General features: G+C 43.1%; 2 protein-coding genes across 8 annotated transcripts; both read left to right on the forward strand.

Moving 5' to 3' along the window:
• The first annotated feature begins 1,915 nt into the window (after positions 1-1,915).
• TLR2 (toll like receptor 2) lies at positions 1,916-14,055 on the forward strand. 7 transcript variants are annotated; one of them, XM_050973626.1, is made up of 6 exons: positions 1,916-1,993; positions 2,153-2,222; positions 7,013-7,130; positions 8,011-8,173; positions 8,609-11,167; positions 11,653-14,055. In XM_050973626.1, the coding sequence occupies exon 6, from the start codon at positions 11,661-11,663 to the stop codon at positions 14,010-14,012; it is 2,352 nt and encodes a 783-aa protein (XP_050829583.1). In that variant the 5' UTR covers positions 1,916-1,993; positions 2,153-2,222; positions 7,013-7,130; positions 8,011-8,173; positions 8,609-11,167; positions 11,653-11,660; the 3' UTR covers positions 14,013-14,055. The 7 variants fall into 7 exon arrangements, with proteins under 7 accessions (XP_050829583.1, XP_050829580.1, XP_050829581.1 ...); XM_050973623.1 differs by having other exon boundaries at positions 8,011-8,161; XM_050973624.1 differs by having other exon boundaries at positions 7,973-11,167.
• LOC103826229 (toll-like receptor 2 type-1) lies at positions 1,917-6,810 on the forward strand. The gene is made up of 3 exons (XM_050973622.1): positions 1,917-1,993; positions 2,153-2,222; positions 4,037-6,810. The coding sequence occupies exons 2-3, from the start codon at positions 2,209-2,211 to the stop codon at positions 6,420-6,422; spliced, it is 2,400 nt and encodes a 799-aa protein (XP_050829579.1). The 5' UTR covers positions 1,917-1,993; positions 2,153-2,208; the 3' UTR covers positions 6,423-6,810.
• Positions 14,056-20,937: the final 6,882 nt, after the last annotated feature.

Genomic DNA, 20,937 nt, shown 5'->3' on the forward strand with positions numbered 1-20,937 from the left:
CAGTATTAAAGAGGAAAGTTAATCCTAGCTTAAACTTGGAAGAGGAGAGAAAGCACCTACAAGGGGCATCTTTGTTCAATGCTAAACATGCAATTACTCTGGAGAAAAGCAGTTGAAGAATATTCTCATCTTAAATGACAGAAGCTTTCTCCTACTTTAGAGTATTTGATTTCAAAATAAGTTGTTTTGAGCCATGCTGCACTTCTATTTGAAAGCTAATGCTCTGGGAGGCAGGTGGCTGGTACCTTGTCTGTGTGTGTGGAGCAGCTTGTGGAGAGCATTTTTGCATATCCTCAAACCTTCCTGAGTCTGGATAATGTGATAAACCCTGACAATCGCCCACATTGCTTGGCATTTTAAGCAGCTTGCTGAAATGGACTGCTTGGTGTATGAACTGTGGCATAGTCACACCAGTCGTCTCTTTCTGAGAGAAACCAGAAACCTGGCCCAGTGTAGATCCATCTGTGATGAGAGCTGGCTGAGTGTGGATGTTAGGAGATAGTGGCTTCGAAAAAACAGCTGGTACGTACGTCAATTCTCCACAAATGCGTGGTGATGAAGCTGTAACAGATAGAAGAGAGTGCCCATTTCACACTGAATTGTGTACATGCTCTTCTTCTGCAAAACTCTTCTCAAATTAACTAAATTTTTTTACTGTATCAGAGAGGTGCAGTTTTGAAGACAAAAATATACAGTAACAAGTCTCATTGAACCCAGAGTTAATATTTTGAAAACGGAAGTCTTCCCTATTGAAAGAAGAGCAAGAACCATTTCAGCTGCTAGAGGGAAGAGGTGGCTTTGGGGAAGTTGATGACATCCTTTCACTAAAAGACTGTTTCCCTTCTCCTCTCTGCCCCACAGCTTTGCCTCTATTTTACAATGTTCCGCTTATCAGCTATCCTCCATAGTAGTCAGAAAATACAAGGGTATCTCAGTCTTCCAATTTCTTTTTCTCTTAACCTAATGTGCAGTGTTAATGTCAGTGCAGTGGGACTGAAGGTTGCTGTGAGATGCATTTGGGCTCTCTGTGGGCTTTGCCACCCTTGATCACACAGATGCTGCAGTGGGCCCTCTGACAAGTGGCAGGAATCAGTCCATCTGTCTGCTCTCAGGCAGGTACTTCTTGGTGCAAGAGGGCAGCAAAAGGTGACAATTTCTGAACACAGAAAAGAAATGGTAACTGCAATAGGAATGCTATTTGTTTGAATTTAATGGACTTGCCTCTCAGAGCTGGTAGGACGACTCCCTGCCCCTTTATGCAAACAGCATACTTGGCTATTTGACCAACCGTGTATTACTTCAGTCAGGTCAAAATGAATGCCATCAAACCTCCTCTCTCAAAATTGCCTTTGATGTTTACAGAGAGATACTTTGCTTCAGAGTCTGTCTTGTGCTTCAGATGGAATATCATTCCTTTATGTTATTCATTTTCTGTTGACAACATCCTAGGAAATTAAAGGATGCTGAGTGTTTCTATAGTACTCTCCTTGACGAAACAATTTGACTCCAACACTTAATATAATACATGCATCACTCTGTATATTGATAATATTTTTACAGAACTTACATAAGTTGGTTGTGCTGAGATGTTCTGTTTCTCAGCACAGTGAACAACCCCCAGTGCCTACCAGACAAAAAGTGTCAAAGTAGAGATACAGGGAGGTTAATGCAGTTCTGCCTGGGAACTATTTCTGCACTTAATAGTGGAGGAAGTGATTGTGAAAGAATGACTTGCGCAAAATGGTTGCATCAGCCTTTCCAGCAATGGGAGTTGACTGACAAAAAGAAGAGACTGCCACTAAATTTTATCTTTCAAAGAAGAGAGTTCAACTACAATCTGTTCTCATTTTTTGCATCCCCAATCAGCAGCAATGGTAGAATTGGTTGAAATGTGAGTTTGAAGGGTGAGCCATACGTGCAGGACAATCCTGGACTCTTCAGAAGCCATGGTTTCCTCAGGGGAGCCACCACTAGAGAGAAGAGATACAAACTGGTATGATTCACTGGCTGCCTAGTTGAAGGACACAGGGAAACCGGGAACGTGAAGTTTTGTTTGAGGAGAACAATATTTTGAGGCTGAAATATTGTCTCACTTTGGAACTGTCACCTCATCAAATATGCCAAGAATTTCCAGCTTTTGTTGTGCTTGCAGGTATGAAGTGACTGTTCAGATGCCTTGACCAGCACACGAGGAGACTGAAACACAGCATGCAGTACACAAGGTAAGTACTTAACCTCTGCTTATTCAGGGTTTATGGGTAGTGTTCATCTGCACTGCTGGAACTGTTTGCCGTTCAAACTTGGTGAAGTGTTCTTTGGCGCCTGTGGCAGGAAACACAGCCCTTCTTAACATTAAAATCAGTATTGTTCTAATTACATCCACTGTTATAGGGTGACAGTAACATCTATATCCCATCTATTACTGGTGTTGTTTTACAGAAAAGTCTGATAGCCTCTATTTCGTATCAGGTGGTTCTGCCTTTCCAGTAAAGAATGTAAATTGCTTACAAAGTATGCAAGAGGGTGTGGCAAGAGCTCTGCTTTTAGAAGCCCTGAGGCTGGTTAGAGTCCATGCAGGGGACCCCCAGATCTCTTCAGGGAAAGTTTGTCCCATTGGAAGCCTCAGCCCACTGGAAGGGCTGAGAGGGAGAGCAGGTTCTGTTTGGGCTTCTCCCTGCTACGTAGCCATACAGAATGGGCAGGCTGACACTGCATGGGCTGTGAGCATTTGTAATCATAGAATCACAGAATCACTTTGGTTTAAAAAGGCCTTTAAGATCATTGAGTCAAACCATTAATCAAATACTGCCAAGCCTACCACTAAACTATGTCCCTAAGCACCACGTTTGCCTGTCTTGTAAATACCTCCAGGAATGGTGACTCCACCACTTCCCTGGGTAGTCTGTGCCAGTGTTTGACCACCCTTTCTGTGATTTTTGTTTTGTTTTTTCCTAATATCCAGTCTAAACTTCCCTTGGTGCAACTTGGAGCTGTTTCCTCTTTTCCTGTTGCTTGTTACCTGGGAGGAGAGACTGACCCCCACTCACCACACTGACCCCAATGACTACAGACTCATTTCAGGCAGTTGTGGAGAATCATGAAGTCTCCTCTGAGCCTCCATTTTCTCCAGGCTAAACAACTATAGGTCCCACAGCTGGTTCTCTTAAGACTTAGGGTCTAGACTCTTCCCCAGCTCCATTGCTCTGCTCTGCACAGGCTCCAGTATCTCAATGTCCTTCTTGAAGCGAGGGGCCCGGAACTGAACACAGGATTTGAGGTGTGACTTCACCAGTGCCGAGTACCTGGGGACAATCACTGCCCTGGTCCTGTTAGTCACACCATTCCTGATCCAGGCCAGAAAGCCACTGGCCTTCTTGGCCTCCTGGACATCTACTGGATCATATTCAGCTGCTGTTGATCAGTGCCTCCAGATCCTTTTCTGCTGGGCAGCTTTCCAGCCACTCTGACCAAAGCATTTAGTGCTGCATGGGGTTGTTGTGACCCAAGTGCAGCACATGGTACTTCATTCTGTTGAGCCTCATCCAGTTGGCCTCAGGCCATGGATCCATCCAATCCAGATCCCTCTGTAGAGTCTCCTTACCCTACAGCAGATCAACACTCCCACCCAACTTGGTGTTGTCTGCAAACTGAGTGTGCACTCAATGATCCCCTCATTCAGGTCATTGATGATCTAACCATCTTCCCCTATTTGGAGCTGAAACATCCGGCTGTAGCTTCTTTGCTGAGAGGAAGCAATGTGAGAGATGAAAGAGGTGAGAGCCATAGCCAAAGTGCCTATAGAAAAGCAGGATACTAAGAAGGGTCCTTGAGAAATGGTATGGTTGTACTCCAGGGATGAGAAACACACTATGGCTGCAGGGCTGAGGAGGTCAAGTAGGAGAGGAAGACTGACATCACAGGATAACATATTTTAAAAAATTAATCTGAGATGACTAAAAAAATGGTGCAGGATTTCAAGAGTTCTCAGCTGCTGTTCAAAATCAAAATTTGACCCTACATTCTCTGTTTTCTACAGCAAAATGCCCATCCAAGCAAAACACAAATCAAGAACTACTCACACCTGGCAAGTGTTGGCCATCTACATGGTCTTAGCTGCAAGCCCCTCTGAGCAGCAAGCACTGAAGCAGGCTTGTCCTTCATGCGATGCCAGTCAGCTTTGCAACTGCTCCTCCATGGGCTTGGAATTCATTCCCCCTGGGCTCATGGGCAAAATCACAGTGTTAAACCTGACCCACAACAGGATAAAGCACATCCAATCCCAGGACCTGCAGCAGGCTGTGAACCTGAGAGCCCTGCTGCTGCAGTCCAATGAAATCAGCTCCATAGATGAGGACTCCTTTCAGTCCCTGGAAAAACTGGAGCTCTTGGATTTATCAAATAACAGCTTGGCTCACTTGTCCCCTGTGTGGTTTGGGCACCTTTTTTCACTCCAGCACCTCCATCTTGAAGGCAATTCCTACAGAGACCTGGGGCAGAGCTCGCCCTTTTCTAGGCTGAGGAACCTGCGCTCTCTCCACCTGGGCAACCCGCAGTTCTCAGTGATAAGGCAAGGGAACTTTGAGGGCATTGAGTTTCTGCACAAGTTGTGGATTGATGGCAGCAATCTCAGTCAGTATGAGCAGGGAAGTTTGAGATCAATTAAGCAGATAAATCACATGATCATAAACCTAAGAAACAGTAATATATTCTCAGAAATTGTTAGGGACCTTGTGCACTCTGTCACTTGGCTGGAAGTAGCAGAAATCAAATTACCAGTTGAAAAAAAAAGCTTGGTGCAGAATTCTACACGTCCTTTTCGGATACAAAAAATTACGTTTAAAGAAGCTTACTTCACAGATCAAACTATCAGCCGAGCAATAGTGTCACTGAAGGAAATCACCTCTTTTAAAGAGTTAGAGGCAATCAATTGTGTGCTTGAGGGCAAGGGAATTTGGAACACTACAGAAATTGCAAGGAGTGGGCAAAGTTTTGTTGAAACCATAACGATAATAAATGTAATTATTCAGAATTTTCATTTGTTTATTGACCTGAAAGGCATGGAGTCACAAATAAACCAACTGAAAAGACTCACTATCGTAAGCTCTAATGTTTTCATGGTACCATGCCAACTTGCGAGACATTTTTCATCACTTCTGTATCTGGACTTTCATGATAATTTGCTTGTAAATAAGCGTTTAGATGAGACAATCTGTGAACATTCCTGGCCTTCATTGCAAACTTTAAATCTAAGTCAGAACTCTCTAAAATCTCTGGAACTGACTGCAAAGTATGCATCTCGTCTACCCAAATTGAACAATCTTGACATAAGCCTAAATAATTTTGGTGAGATTCCAGATGTGTGTGAATGGCCAAAACTCCTGAAATATTTAAACCTGTCCAGCACTCAAATCCCTAAAGTAACAAGCTGCATTCCTGGAACGCTAGAGGTGTTGGATGTCAGTGGAAACAACCTGAAGGAGTTTGGACTGCAGCTGCCATTTCTGAAAGAGCTGTACCTCACAAGAAACCAGCTGAAGACGCTGCCGGGGGCCGCACCCATTCCAAACTTAGTGTCCCTGTCCATCAGAAGAAACAAGCTGAACGATTTCTCCAAGGAGGAGTTTGAGTCCTTCAGGAGAGTGGAGCTGCTGGATGCCAGTGAGAACAACTTCATCTGCTCCTGTGAGTTCCTCTCCTTCATCCACCACGAGGCCAGGCTGGCCCAGGTGCTGGTGGGGTGGCCGGACAAGTACGTGTGTGACTCTCCGCTGGCGGTGAGAGGGGCGCAGGTTGGCACTGTGCACCTGTCCCTGATGGAGTGCCACAGGTCCCTGGTGGTGTCGTTGATCTGCGTCCTGGTGTTCCTGCTCATCCTGCTGCTGGTGGCCGTCGGCTACAAGTACCACGTGGTCTGGTACCTGCGGATGACGTGGGCGTGGCTGCGAGCCAAGCGGAAGCCCAAGCGCGCCCCGCCGAAGGACGTCTGCTATGACGCTTTTGTCTCCTACAGCGAGAACGACTCCGAGTGGGTGGAGAACACCATGGTGCGGGAGCTGGAGCAGGCCTGCCCTCCCTTCCGGCTCTGCCTGCACAAGCGGGACTTTGTGCCGGGGAAGTGGATTGTGGACAACATCATCGACTCCATTGAGAAGAGCCGCAAGACGCTCTTTGTGCTGTCCGAGCACTTTGTGCGGAGCGAGTGGTGCAAATACGAGCTGGACTTCTCGCATTTCCGCCTCTTTGATGAGAACAACGACGCGGCGATTCTCATCCTCCTGGAGCCCATCCAGAGCGAAGCCATTCCCAAGAGGTTCTGCAAGCTGCGGAAGATCATGAACACAAAGACCTACCTAGAGTGGCCTGCTGGTCAACAACAGCAGGAGGTGTTTTGGGAAAACTTGAAAGGAGCCTTGAAGTCATAAAAGTCAGCAGTCCCCATTTCAACATATTTCCACAAAAGGCAGTATATCACTGTTTCTTGCTGCTAAAAATCTTTTCTTTCTTATTTTTCTTTTAACTGCAACTAAAGCAAACTAAAACTTTGTTTTATATAGAGATAATTGTCATTTTTCCAACTGGAAATGGCCTGTTTTAGACTTTCCAGTGATTTGGTGCTCTGGTCTTTAAAAATCCCTGCCAATAACCATGATCTTTGGAAACCGTGTTGGACTCCATATGCTTTTCTAAGAACATTTTGCTGAATGTGGGGTATTTCTGTACTTTTTACTCCTGTTATCACTCTCCCCAACTGGTTTCTAACAATGCCATTGTAAGTTTCAAATTAAATTAAACGCCATGGGCTTCAATCAATATTTCCCTGCGTCCATTTCTTCCTGGGAATGCTTGTTTTTCTCTTCATGATCACCACTGCTTTCCTTTCTACCTACCTGCGGAAATATCCGAAGCCTTCTAATTTTGGATGTCAGACTGTGTTTGTAATGTGTGGGCTAGATGGTGTTGTAATGTGTGGGCAGACTGGCTCCGTTTTAAGTTTTGCTCTTCTACTTTGCAGAGCATATCTATGTAATCACTGGGCCATGCAAGTCTGACAGCTCTACTTACCTTCCTTTGTCGTCGGTGAAGAAAATCACAGGGATAAGAGGCAGTTCATCTCTCTACTTCAGTGCGAGGTATCTCCTGGAATTACCATATTGCTCTCCACTGATTACAAAGGGAGTCTAGACAAGCAGGTAGATACAGATGTTTACATTAAGGTAGTCAGTCCCACACTGAGTGCTTGGATTTCTTGTGGTTTAGAATTTCTTTTGGGAGCCTGAAATTGTCTCTGAGGGGGTTATGTTAGGTTTCTCTAACTCAACATTTTCATGTTCCCTGTTGCTTCTTTTGCTGGAGTTTAAGTACAGGAAAGTCTAGATCTTGATTAAATTTCAGACATGCAATTATTTTGTGGTGAAATACCATGCTTTGGCATATTGTCTGACTAGTTATTTGAAAAATAGCAAAATTTATGTATATTTTCTGTTGCTATATTTATACATCTTCATGTATATATGTGTTTGTATGTGCTCTTATAAATTCACACTCTTTTGTGTGTATGTGTACACTTGTCTACACAAGATAATTTCTGTAGGTGGAGCCTACAAACACCACTTTCAGTTCTGTTTTCCAGTTACAATGTTATCTCCAGGGCTATGAAGTCTGCTAGGAAGCAATCTTTCTGTTAACTCTCTTGGAGAAATGTAGCTCATGGTTTAATCAAGGCTGAACTCCGGGTAGTTGATGAGTGAACCATCCAAGAGCAAACACTGAGCTCTGATAAAACAAATTAGGATAAATGTGTGCCTAGAGGTAAGAAGGGAAATAAATCTTGCCAGTCATTTTACAAAGAGAGGGTCGAAGAGAGATGTGGGAGAAGCCTTAGTTTTCACACAGTACACTCTAACCATAGACCCAGACTTTTGTATGTTGGCACATTTAAAAGGACTGATAATGTAACTGTTAGGCCAATCAGATCACCCAGGTGGGAATTCCCCTGCTTATACTGTCAAGGTTGAGAGGTGAAGTGAAAACAGTACAGCAGCGTGAGAGGAAGCTGGGCAAAGAATGATCAGCAAGAGAGAGACGAAAGACAACACAGGTTAACTGGCATGCCGGCACTGGAGCTGCAGGTGGCATCTCTGGGAATATTTTTGGCACAGAGGTGAGTTTTCAGGTAGGTGAAGGCTGGACAGTGGAGCTGCAATGCCAGAGCAAGAAGAAAACAGGGAGCCTGGAAGAGGCAACCTAATCTCTGCCACCAGTCCTCCTCTGCAAGGGGATTCAGGGTGCTCAGTGCTGCTGAGCAGGAGTGTGGGGTGGGGAGGGATTTCTGACTGCCAGCAAAAGTAGAGCAGGAAGGTGCAATCCCAGGCATGGCAGGCAAAGGAAGGTTCTCCTGGAGAGATGTGACATGCTGATGAGACTCTGGGAAATGGGAGAGAGGAAAGCAGCAAATGAAGAGGAAACAAATTGGGTCAGACTGTGCCGTTTCTGCACAGTTTCCTTGTGGGAGGTTGCCTTGTCCTGTTTGTCCTATTTGTATGTTGTCTCCCCTGGGTGTGGATACAACTGCCCAGGGAAGGCTGGGAGTGAAGGTGGGGTGCTTCAGTTTCAGGAATTCATCCAGGAAAGAGCTCAGTGAACAGTGGCCTCAGGACATCAGCTGCCTCCTCACCTAACTCTGACCTGCTGCACACCTTCAGTGTTGGAAGCAAGCAGAGGCATGGCCGTGAGTGTGCGGGTGTGTGGCTGTGCAGACGTGCTGTGAGGGCAGCGCTGGGGGCTGGGAACTAGGACATGCATAACCCACACACTGCCAGGTGGAGAGCAGCAGCCTTCCCCAGTCTGCTTGTGGTTTGGCCTCTTCACCAACCAGTGGCTCTCCCTCTGCTCCCTCATAGCACTGCTCAAATTTACCTGCCCACATGCAGTTGGGTAGTGCTCCCCGAGCTAGAATCAATTTGCACGCCATTGGCTTGATTTATTTTAGGTCTTACATTAACCTTCCCCATTTGTGAGCATTTATGGAACCTCATTCTGTTATCAGTCATGGTTTTGTTAAAGAATATGTGCGTATTTAAGAATACTTCTACTCATGTGAGCCAGGGAAAATAAGCTTGAACGTGTCTGATGGCTTGAACCCTTTTTCCATAACTCAGAAACATTTTGAATGCCTGGTTCATCACAGCACCTTATGGTATAAAGGCATCTGTGCAAGTTTATGTGTTTTTAGTTGCATTTCAGTTTCGTTTTCTTACTGTGGCTTTTTAATTCCCAGCACAACAGGGAGAAGTGATTTCTTGATAGGGCAAGGATACCATGGACTGGGGCTGTATGTCTGAGTGGTTGTGCAGAGGCCTGAAATGACCTTGTAAATCAGGATCTCAAGCAGAATCATTAGACAGGAATCAGGAGAAGAAAATGGCTGAAAGTGAATGAGGGTGGGAATGGGATTCCTCTGAGTGTGTGTTCAGGTTTCAGATGAGCAAAAAAAACCTGGAAAGTCAGTATCCTGAATCACCAAATGCAGTTAAGTCCTGCAGTTCCTGGATGGTTTCAGGCTGGTAAGGTGGAGAGCCATTAGGCTCTCCTGGTATTTCCTGTGCAGTACCTGCCCAGTTCCCTTGTGTGCTGCCAATTTTCCACCTATAAATAATCTGCCTGTAGAAAGCTTTTGACTGATCAGGTTGCCTGGTTGCTTCATTTTCTAAAAGTAAATACTTTGATGACAACTGTAAAAATACCAGCTAAATCTGTTGCTAGTAAAGCTCACGCTACTCCTAGATTTACTCCTTTAGCCTACACCCTGCATTATCCAGTTACTCTTGGGAGACCAAAAAGCCCTGCAAAGGAGCCTCATCTGGACAGCTCATGAGTCTAACTCCAGACCACAATTTTTTGTCTGGGATTAATGGGGCCAAATATCTAGGTATCCAAACTGTGATACCCCATTTTAAGGCAATGATAATTTCTCTTGGAGTCATCACATCCTAATCTGGATGTCCAGGACACACAATATTAATTGCTCCTAAAATATGTTCTTTCTCTCCATTGACTTTGGAGGACATGGTGGATGACCAGTTCAGCTGTGGGCATCTAAAGACAGGGAAGAGAACCTTGTCCTTCAAGATCCAAAGCTCTACATCAGAGCCACAGAGATAAAAGAAAAGTAACACAAAGGGTTCAAAATGTTTATAGTCCTGCAGGTGGGAAGAGGTGGAATGACTGAAAAAATTATCCATAACTTTTCCTCCCCTTCCCATATGCCCAAACCATCTCAGTCAATTTTACTGCTTTTGTATAATCTTAAGCAGTAATGACTAAAAATAATGCAGCTGGAAGGGGTGGGACTTCTCTGTATTAACTTGTATATGTGGGTCAGCTGCTGTAAAACAAATCAGAATATTAATTCAGAATAGATCTTCTGCAAAGAATCTCAGTGGGATGACTGAGGGAGAAAGCAGTTCTCAAGGAGCCAATCTAACCTGATTCACCTGATAGAGAGCCCACAATGATTTTGTGAACTCATTGATTGGCCTCTTTGGGGATTGTTCACTCTTTCCACCCTCAATAAGATACCTACTGAGGTAGGTGGGTTTTGTGGCATGCTGGGGAAAATGACATTTTAAAAATGCTTTTTGATCCTTGTCATGAAAGGTTATATTTCAATATTCAATAAAGGTTTTAAAGGGAAAAGATCTCTCTTAGGCTTCAAAAATTATTTTTTCAGCTCCTCAGAAGGATAGGGGAACTAAAAGCATCCTGTTGGGAGTAAACAAGCTGGATATTGCAGGAAGCTCTGAAAAAAAAAAAAAAAGCTATTCCAAATCATCATTAGGAAAACTGTGAGAGAAAAGTGAAGTGACAGATCCACATCTGTGTGACTTCTCTTGAATCATTTCAGTCCAGAAGACCAGAAACAGGCTGTGGGGCTGCAAAAAGCTATCTAGTCCAGTCAGCTGATTGGATCTGAGCCCCTGGCTCTTCCTTGTGGCTTGGCCTGTGCTTCTCTCTGCCACAGGTTCCCAAAACAGAAAAAGGCATTGGCCGAGAAGAAGGATGTGGCAGTAAAAAGGAAGAGCTGAGGCAGCAGGCAACAATGGTCAGTTTTACAAGCTTAAATTTCACTAGCAAGAATCAGACTGATGGCAACATGAGAGTCATCCAGGCAAGTCTTTGTTTCCCTGCTCAGAGGACATTTACAATCAGAGTAGGAAAAGGCAGATAAAATGAAAAATTGACTGAAACAAATGCATTTCTTTTCTCCCCATTGTCAGAATAGAGATTAGACATATGCTTGAAGTAAGTATTAAGCCTGAATGCTACTATCTACTGTAAGATGTTGACTCTTCTTGATGTAACCAGGATTTGAAACACCTACAGGAGACTCCCTGTGGTAAAAAAATGAATATACAAAATAATATTCACAGATTCAGAAGAAAAAGACTTGAGGTGAGATTGAAGTATGAAGGCTACTTACTAAACAGGAGGAGGATCAGAGTAGTAAACGAATCTGTTTGTGTTAAAACCAAATATTTTAACAGTGCCTTCAACAAGACAGAAGAGTAAAATTTATATTCTAGATTTATTGAAAATGTAGTTTCTCCAAAACAAGTTACGCATCTTATATTTGCTCTGTGTTTCATATTTTAGGCAATATAATGACTGCACACACCTGGCAAGTGTTGGCCATCTACATGGTCTTAGCTGCAAGCCCCTCCGAGCAGCAAGCACTGAAGCAGGCTTGTCCTTCATGCGATGCCAGTCAGCTTTGCAACTGCTCCTCCATGGGCTTGGAATTCATTCCCCCTGGGCTCACGGGCAAAATCACAGTGTTAAACCTGACCCACAACAGGATAAAGCACATCCAATCCCAGGACCTGCAGCAGGCTGTGAACCTGAGAGCCCTGCTGCTGCAGTCCAATGAAATCAGCTCCATAGATGAGGACTCCTTTCAGTCCCTGGAAAAACTGGAGCTCTTGGATTTATCAAATAACAGCTTGGCTCACTTGTCCCCTGTGTGGTTTGGGCACCTTTTTTCACTCCAGCACCTCCATCTTGAAGGCAATTCCTACAGAGACCTGGGGCAGAGCTCGCCCTTTTCTAGGCTGAGGAACCTGAGCTCTCTCCACCTGGGCAACCCGCAGTTCTCAGTGATAAGGCAAGGGAACTTTGAGGGCATTGAGTTTCTGCACAAGTTGTGGATTGATGGCAGCAATCTCAGTCAGTATGAGCAGGGAAGTTTGAAATCAATTAAGCAGATAAATCACTTGATCATAAACATAAGAAGTATTAATATATTCTCAGAAATTGTTAGGGACCTTGTGCACTCTGTCACTTGGCTGGAAGTGAGAAGAATAGCATTCAGTAGTGCTGCAGAAATGCAAGTATTGAGAGTCATGTCTTCATGTTTTGCAAAGAAAATTTCTTTTAGACAGAGTTTACTAACAGATGCTACTGTGCCTGAGATTGTCAGCATTTTAGAAGACATGCCAAAATTAGTGGAGCTGGAGCTGGTAGACTGTAGACTCTTGGGAACTGGACAGTGGAAAATGGAATTTCAAGCAAAGAAATCACAGACACTCAGAGTTTTCACAATAAAGAAATTATCTATAGAAGAATTTTATTTGTTTACAGATCTTCAGGCTGTGGAAGGTCTACTATCTCTTTTTATGAGAGTCACAGTTCAAAACACCAAGGTCTTTTTGGTACCATGTAGAATTTCCCAACATCTTCGGTCATTAGTATATCTTGACCTTAGTGCAAATTTGCTTGGAGACCTGAGTTTAGAACATTCAGCCTGTCAGGGTGCTTGGCCATTACTACAAACTCTAAATTTAAGTCAGAATTCACTGAGTGACTTAGAAATGACGAGTAAAAGTTTATCTCATCTAAGAAACCTAATTGTTTTAGACATTAGCCTAAATAATTTTGGTGAGATTCCAGATGTGTGTGAATGGCCAAAACTCCTGAAATATTTAAACCTGTCCAGCACTCAAATCCCTAAAGTAACAAGCTGCATTCCTGGAACGCTAGAGGTTTTGGATGTCAGTGGAAACAACCTGAAGGAGTTTGGACTGCAGCTGCCATTTCTGAAAGAGCTGTACCTCACAAGAAACCAGCTGAAGACGCTGCCGGGGGCCGCACCCATTCCAAACTTAGTGTCCCTGTCCATCAGAAGAAACAAGCTGAACGGTTTCTCCAAGGAGGAGTTTGAGTCCTTCAGGAGAGTGGAGCTGCTGGATGCCAGTGAGAACAACTTCATCTGCTCCTGTGAGTTCCTCTCCTTCATCCACCACGAGGCCAGGCTGGCCCAGGTGCTGGTGGGGTGGCCGGACAAGTACGTGTGTGACTCTCCGCTGGCGGTGAGAGGGGCGCAGGTTGGCGCTGTGCACCTGTCCCTGATGGAGTGCCACAGGTCCCTGGTGGTGTCGTTGATCTGCGTCCTGGTGTTCCTGCTCATCCTGCTGCTGGTGGCCGTCGGCTACAAGTACCACGTGGTCTGGTACCTGCGGATGACGTGGGCGTGGCTGCGAGCCAAGCGGAAGCCCAAGCGCGCCCCGCCGAAGGACGTCTGCTATGACGCTTTTGTCTCCTACAGCGAGAACGACTCCGAGTGGGTGGAGAACACCATGGTGCGGGAGCTGGAGCAGGCCTGCCCTCCCTTCCGGCTCTGCCTGCACAAGCGGGACTTTGTGCCGGGGAAGTGGATCGTGGACAACATCATCGACTCCATTGAGAAGAGCCGCAAGACGCTCTTTGTGCTGTCCGAGCACTTTGTGCGGAGCGAGTGGTGCAAATACGAGCTGGACTTCTCGCATTTCCGCCTCTTTGATGAGAACAACGACGCGGCGATTCTCATCCTCCTGGAGCCCATCCAGAGCGAAGCCATTCCCAAGAGGTTCTGCAAGCTGCGGAAGATCATGAACACAAAGACCTACCTAGAGTGGCCTCTCGAAGAAGAGCAGCAGCAGATGTTTTGGTTTAATTTGAAAATAGCTCTAAGGTCCTAGACAGGGACATGAAGAAATAAATATGTAGTGAATTTACTCTGGATTTGTTTCACTTGCCTGTTTGTTCCATCACTTATCTGCATCTGAAGAGCAGAAAGCTGGGCTACTGCGAATTCTAACACTTGCTATGAGATAACTACTTTTTGTAGCTATTGTTCTGAATAGTTGTGCAGGTTTGGGCTGGAAGAGAGTTAATGTTCTTCATAGCTCCTTCTGTGGTGCTGTAGTTTGTATTTGTGCCCAAAACAGTCTCTATAACACAGTGGCTTTTTAGTTATTGCTCAACAGTGCTTGCACAGCATCTAGGTATTTTCTGTTTCTCACGCTGTCCTGCCTGCGAGCAGGTAGGGGGTGCATCATAAACTGGGGGGACACAGTGAGGACAGCTGTTCCCAGCTGACCAAAAGGATGTCCCAAAGCTAATGTCATGACCCATGACAACAAAATCAGCACTAAAAGTTGTGGGAAAGAGTCAGGGATGATGTTTGGGGTTACCATATTTGCCTTCCCAAGTAAAAGTCCTGCATCATGGGGTCCTGCTTTCATGACAATGGCTGAACATTTGCCTGTAGATGGAAAGTAGTAAATGAATTCTTTCTTCTGCTTTGCTTGTGAGCACAGCTTTTACTTTACCTGTTGAACTGCCTTAATCTGAACTCCCAAGTTTTCTCACCTTTACCCTTCAGATTTTCTCCCCTGTTCCACCGGGGGGAGAGTGAGAGAGTGGATGTGTGGTGCTGAGCTGCCTTCTGAGGTTAAACAAGAGTAGTTATCCACACATGTTAAGCAGCAGCATGAGCAAAAGCTGTTTCATTTAAATATTTAATGATGAAAAGTTGTTTAGATATACAGCTATGTAGTTAATATGTCATCCTCTTTGCAAAAGTTTCAGGAGAGAATCAGCCTAGCCAAGGGTTTTTCTGCATTCTTTGTATAAACCACTTCTCATCAAATGCTATAAAAGCCAGTTTTTGCAGCAAATAATTTTGTTCTAGCTCTCCTAGTCAGTGAATCTAAGGACTGATTCTCTGTATTTCATTGTCACAGAAAATTAAATGCCTAGATCTCCTGAAAATTGTGGCTGCAAGGCATAATGTAGAAATGTGCTTTCTCACTGCAGTTCTGCGTGTTGTAGCTTTTAGTTTCTATAATTTCCTTTACAAAAGACATCCATGGAGGATGATTTCTGTCTAATTTCATTGTACTATATGTTGCAATAGATGCTTCAGAGTAGCGTTCAAATACTCTTCTGACTTGGACAAGTGGAATTGAAGCTGCTCTCAGCTACAGTGTGGGAAACACAAATATGGTCCTTGAATCCAACACCACATTCCTCTCTATGTTCAGCAACCTTAACATAGGCAGGAAAAGAGTGTTTCCTACCTTTTGCTCTCTCTGTAAATGTAAAACTCTGTAAAACTAGAGCGGGTGGAGAGCATCCCACACAGGACATTGTGTTTGCTGTCAGGTGGGGTAGTGTTTTCTTGAGAAGGTTACTGGGACAAGGGTCCTAATTGAAAAATTGAACAAATGGAAGACTGGCACCAGACCCATCCTTCAGAGCTGATGTAAAAAGAAAGTGATGTTTTTGTGATATTTTTTTTGCAGCCATAGAAAATTCTGGGTGAACCCTAATAGCTCAGTTCTGATAGCCAGAAGGACTTTGAACTTCTGGATCAGTTCAGGACTTAGGTGCAGCTTAGGACATCTCCAGGCACATATAGAAGCAGGTCTTAAGAGCTTTCAAATGGAAACACCTACAACACTTGGCTGTAACTGTGATGAGACCATGTCCAAATTAGTGTTTTTGTTGCTGTTTTGGTCTTGGGCATCTAATGTGGTACAAAAGCGCTGTTCAAACACCTCACTGCAACTGAATTGATTGCATTGGAAGTTTCCTGTCACAGCTGGTTGCTTGTTGTGTTACTGCTTTTAGCAAGTCCTCTGCACAGCCAAAGTGGCAGTGAGAACAAGGTCTCCGTGTTCTTTGCTAGCCATTGAGAAGGCTGGGGACACACCTGCTTCTACTACACCCACAAGGAGGGAACTTTGACAGCACAATGAAAATTAACAGCTTATTTACATGCATTTTTGCATTTATCAATGCAGGCATAACACAAAATAATAATTACTAACTTTGTTACTTCATCTAAGATAAAAAAGCCACCTTGTTTCTATGCATTCAAGATTTTCTTTTTCTCTAATTTACTTTGGTTTTTTTAAGCTCATAATTTCCTATTTTTAGCATCTAAACCTTTTTTCATCTATAGATGACATCATACAATATCTGCTTTATTCTTATATATATATTAAAGTGTAAGTTAAGTGTATTCACATAAGTAAGTAAGTAAGTATCTGATTTCTAATAGCAGTGTAGAGATACTTAAAATACTGATCATGTGGAATCTGAATTCAGAAGCTACTTCTGCTATCTATTTCTTCATTCTGGGAAATCTGTATTTTTTTTAGCATGATCTTCCAAAATGTGCTGTTCTCATAGCATGCTGCAGAGCCTCGCTGTAATGCAAAAAGAGGCAAAAGTGTTTCTGGCACACCAGAATTCCACCAATTACTATTTTCTCTAGTCTTTTAAAATTAAGTACAGAATATGCATATTATCATAGGCAGGTAAATGTCCAACACTTTGAATTCTCACCAGTAATCTGCATCCTGTTCCAGAACCAGTGAGTAGGTACTGCCTGAGGATGATGCCTGTAATAATCAACTGCCAAACCACCAGATAGAAGAGACAGTCCAGAAGTTGTCCATGAAATATTTGGGTGTTCCCACACAATCTGTTCATAAGGACACTGGAGAGAAAATGCAACAATAGATACATCCTGGTATTTTTCTTAGTCAGGACCAAAGATAGAGTATTGGGTTAAATTTTTGGAATAACTTTTTTTTAGTGTTCATCATTTACTTCCTTAACCCTCTGTAATTGACTCTCTTTTTTTTTTTTTTTTTAATAGGGGTAATGTTAAAATTAAGTATCCTGTGGTTAAAATAGGCTCCAAGAAAGTAAGCCAAACTTTGCTTTCACTCAAGTAGTTTTCTATAGAAAACTACAGCAACAGAGCTCCAACTCTTTTTTTAAATTGCTACAGGAAAAATCTTGTTTGCTAACTGCTAAAATGGAAAAGTGTATTACATAATTTAAAAGTTCTGAAAGTGCATTACAGAAGTTTTTTAAAAAAATTTTGTTAAAGAACAAATTTTAAAGTCTTCCTCTCATTATAAAAATTAATTCTGGATGTCTTGAAATCAAGAAGGAAAATATATATGTGCTTTTCTGTTCTTAGCCTGCTTGGGGTCTTAGATATGGTAAAGGCAAACAGACCTATCATCTTCCATAACTATAATTTTTCCTTAATAATAACCGGTTTTCCATTCATTTAATGTGGCCATCTCATCCCTCCACTGCAGATCAAAACAAGAATTAGTAAGTAATCAGGCTATGGTTTAGAAAATCCAAATGAAAAGCACACTTGTTACAGAGAGGGTATGGGTTGCTTAACAACCCCTTCAAATCAGCTTTCTCAGGGCAGTCTGGGTGAGTTTGGTTCTTGACAACAATAAACCAGCTGTGGATGCAGGATTCATGAAACCCAGTATCAGATTATTTTAATGACTGAGTGTAGACATTGCCTGGTTTTATAACCAAGCAGTTTCAAATTACTTAAAACATTTGGACTATTTGGAGTTATTGTAAAGCTGAATCCAACGTCCTGAACATCCAGACTGGTATTCATATTTTCCAGCTCACAAGAAGCCAGGATACTTTTATGAAGTGCAGAAGTGAGTGACTAGTAACATTGTTCCAGCACATATTCAATACTTTTCATCTTGAGTTTTTGGAATGCAAGATGGGGAGTTGTTTGGTATCCCTGGGTCACTGGCTCTTGGGACAGGACATATCTCTGGGTCAAGCTCCAGGGTACAGGAGAAGGGTCGAGAAGGGTTCCACATCTGCCTTAAAACCACCTGGCAAACAGCCCCAGGCACAGCTGGAGGAAATCCTCTGCAATACACAGGAGTGGAGCCTGAATTAGCAGACCTGGCTGATGGGTCAGCATGCCTGGTCTGATGTCCTGCCAGGCACACCCACAAAGGCTGTGCTCCAAGGACCTGGAAGGTGGATTTAAGCCTGGAACTGTAGGATTATCGCCACTCTTGCATCAGTTTGTCAGCCAGAAATCTGCATGGCCTCAGCTTGTGTTACAGGACTGAAAAATAGTTTGTGTTCCTTTTTTTTTTGCCTCTGCACAACATTGTTTCTGAACGTGGTTTTAGTTCCTTTTTTTCTTGGTATTTATTGTCATCATTATTTTTTAATGCGGCACAAAAGAGAAGAAAACAATCATTTCATAATGAAATGGAAAGGCTATCCATGGTTACAGGACAGCTGTTAGGTATTTTCAATGATCCCTTATTTTTTTATATCTCCAAAGACTTTCTGTCCACAGACTGCACGGAAGTCATTGGACAAATTTCTTGTTGGTATGACGCTGATGTTGTGAAACTGTCAAGATCAAACTTACAGGAAATAAAGAAGCCAAAGAACAACAAAATATTTGCTTAGTGTCAAGGATGCATAAACACATTTCAGCTGCCATCAAAGATAAGGACAGCATGAAAATGGCTGCAGTTGCCAGGGTTTACTCCTGCCAGGATGCAGAGCTACCAAAGAATAATTAAAATCTTACTGCTGATGCAAGAATTTTAGCAACCATCTGCTGGATGTTAAGTGACTGGACGTAAGGTGATTATGTCAGCATAATTCTCCTGTTTGAAAGGGTAAGATAGGAGCTATAAAAAGGAAAGGACAAGAAGAGTCTTTCACAGACTTCTTCCTTTGGGGAAGGAAGAAACTTGCCTTCCTATGGCCATTAGGAAAACTGTGTCGTTTCTTGCACATAGGGATCTGCCTGTTGGAAACCCCAAATCCCCAAGGGCCTGGCATAGGTCAGTGGCTACTGCATTAAGAGTGTTCTCCTAATCATAAGACTAATGAGGGAGTTCAATCATTTGTCAGTGGCACAAGAACAGTTCTTCTCCAGGAAAAGAGAGGTTTGTTTAGTGCAGGAGTGTCCAGTAGACCTTATACTCATGAACCGAGGGCAAAAGAGATTCAAGAGCTCACTTCTGGTCCTTGCCAGTGGTATTGGGGGGATGTACCTGGCAGGTACAGCAGTGGTGGAAGCCATGTAGGCAGGACAAATCCCCACACAGTCTCTTCCCATCACTCCCATAGTACACTACATAAAAAAGCAGCCTCATGGCAAAATCCACAGAGTCATCAGACTTTTCTGTCATAAGACCATGAAAGATTACTCATATTCTTCACCAAAATGCCTTAATGCACCTAGAAATTTTACCTGGGTAGAATTTGAATTTTCTTTGTGTTCTCGTCCAGGACTTCTGCATCCCTCTCAGAGCTACTGTGCTGGACTCAGTTTGAGCTGCTGTCTGACCAGGAATTCCATGGATTCCTCGAGAACAAGTAGATCAACCCCATAATGCATCTGATATAAGTCCAACACCTCTCAAAGAGGCTGCAGATATTGCAGCCCCTGTTCCTTCAATCAGCTGGTCCTTTAAGTCTCAGAACTATTGCCCATAAATTATATAGTTGATTAACCTAAAAGTATGTAGCTCTGGTGGAAAATTCTTGGCAGAAACTTAGCAGTCTTGTGTTACCAATAATGTTCAGCTTTATTCTGTTTAAGTATTTTCTTTAACTTTGTCTAAATTCCCCCACCAGTGTATTTTTAAGATACAGGTACAAAATTTGTCAGCTCTTATTTAAAGGCTTTTACATTGTGTCCTGTAGCAGCAGAAATGACAATCCTTTTTAATGCTGAGAAGCCCCAGTTTAATGATATTTTGTAGCCAGGTTTCAGTCTCCCAAGACCTGTTATAACACAGTCTCAGGAGACATTAACATTTTTGCAGGCTCTGTTGGGTTGGGATGCTTGGGAATAGGGGATTAAATAACACTTGCTGCATTTTAGCAAAAATTTTGCTTTGGGGAGTTTGTATTCAGTGGGCTCTTTCCGCTACAGAAACTTAACATTGCTTCGACTGGCATGTTATGCCTTATTGGGCTTTGGCTGATCTTGTTGCTTCTGCAAAACAACGAAATGAATCTAATTGTTCTGCATAATAAGACTCTAACTAAAGGCCCTTTCTACAAGAAAATGTGTCAGCTTGGCCAGCCTGCAGCAAAGCTTAGTACCTGTGACACCAAAAGTAGTTTATAACCAGCTCTCAACATTGCTGGCTGTCAGGAATATTCATATTTTAAGTGTTAGGGTGTTGGCTGCTGCAAAACAAAATGAAAATTAGCCCACAGTTTGAAGGAAGCAGTAACTCACTGGAGTAAAAATCTTTGGCAATAGTCAAAATAGAGAAGATCTCCAAGCAACATTTAAGAGTGGTAGAGTAGGAAATCATGATCATCAGAAAGAATTGTATTGTGGCTTTGATATGAATACACTTATTTATTTTTATCCATTATGTCAAGGCTTTTGATGTCTTATCACCTTCAGGTGCATAAATGGAGAACTGAGGATTAACTCAGAAGATAGGGCATGAAATGAACACAGTAGTTGTACAAAGCTGAAGGGTTTTCCTCTTCTCTCTTCACACCACAAACATGAGTTGTATAATGACTCAATACCGACCTCCAGGTCAGATATGCAATAAAAACCCCCAAGAAGTAAGAGGAGTTACAGCTCCACAAAGCAAAAGGGGTTTCGTATGTAGAGGTGGATGGTGAAGAGACCAACCTAGAGCAATTTTACTGCATACAAAGCAAAATCTATCAAACAGAAAATCCTAATAGTTGCCAATCCCTATTTTATCTAAAGTTACCTACCTAAGGAACTAATTAAGTCCAAGCATGGTAAACATTATACCTAGA

This window comes from Serinus canaria, chromosome 4, assembly GCF_022539315.1.
Source record: "Serinus canaria isolate serCan28SL12 chromosome 4, serCan2020, whole genome shotgun sequence".
Lineage (NCBI taxonomy): Eukaryota > Metazoa > Chordata > Aves > Passeriformes > Fringillidae > Serinus > Serinus canaria.

Excerpts from the sequence above, each read along its gene's own strand:
- TLR2 (XM_050973624.1), top strand. The coding sequence starts at position 11,661 with ATGACTGCACACACCTGGCAAGTGTTGGCCATCTACATGGTCTTAGCT.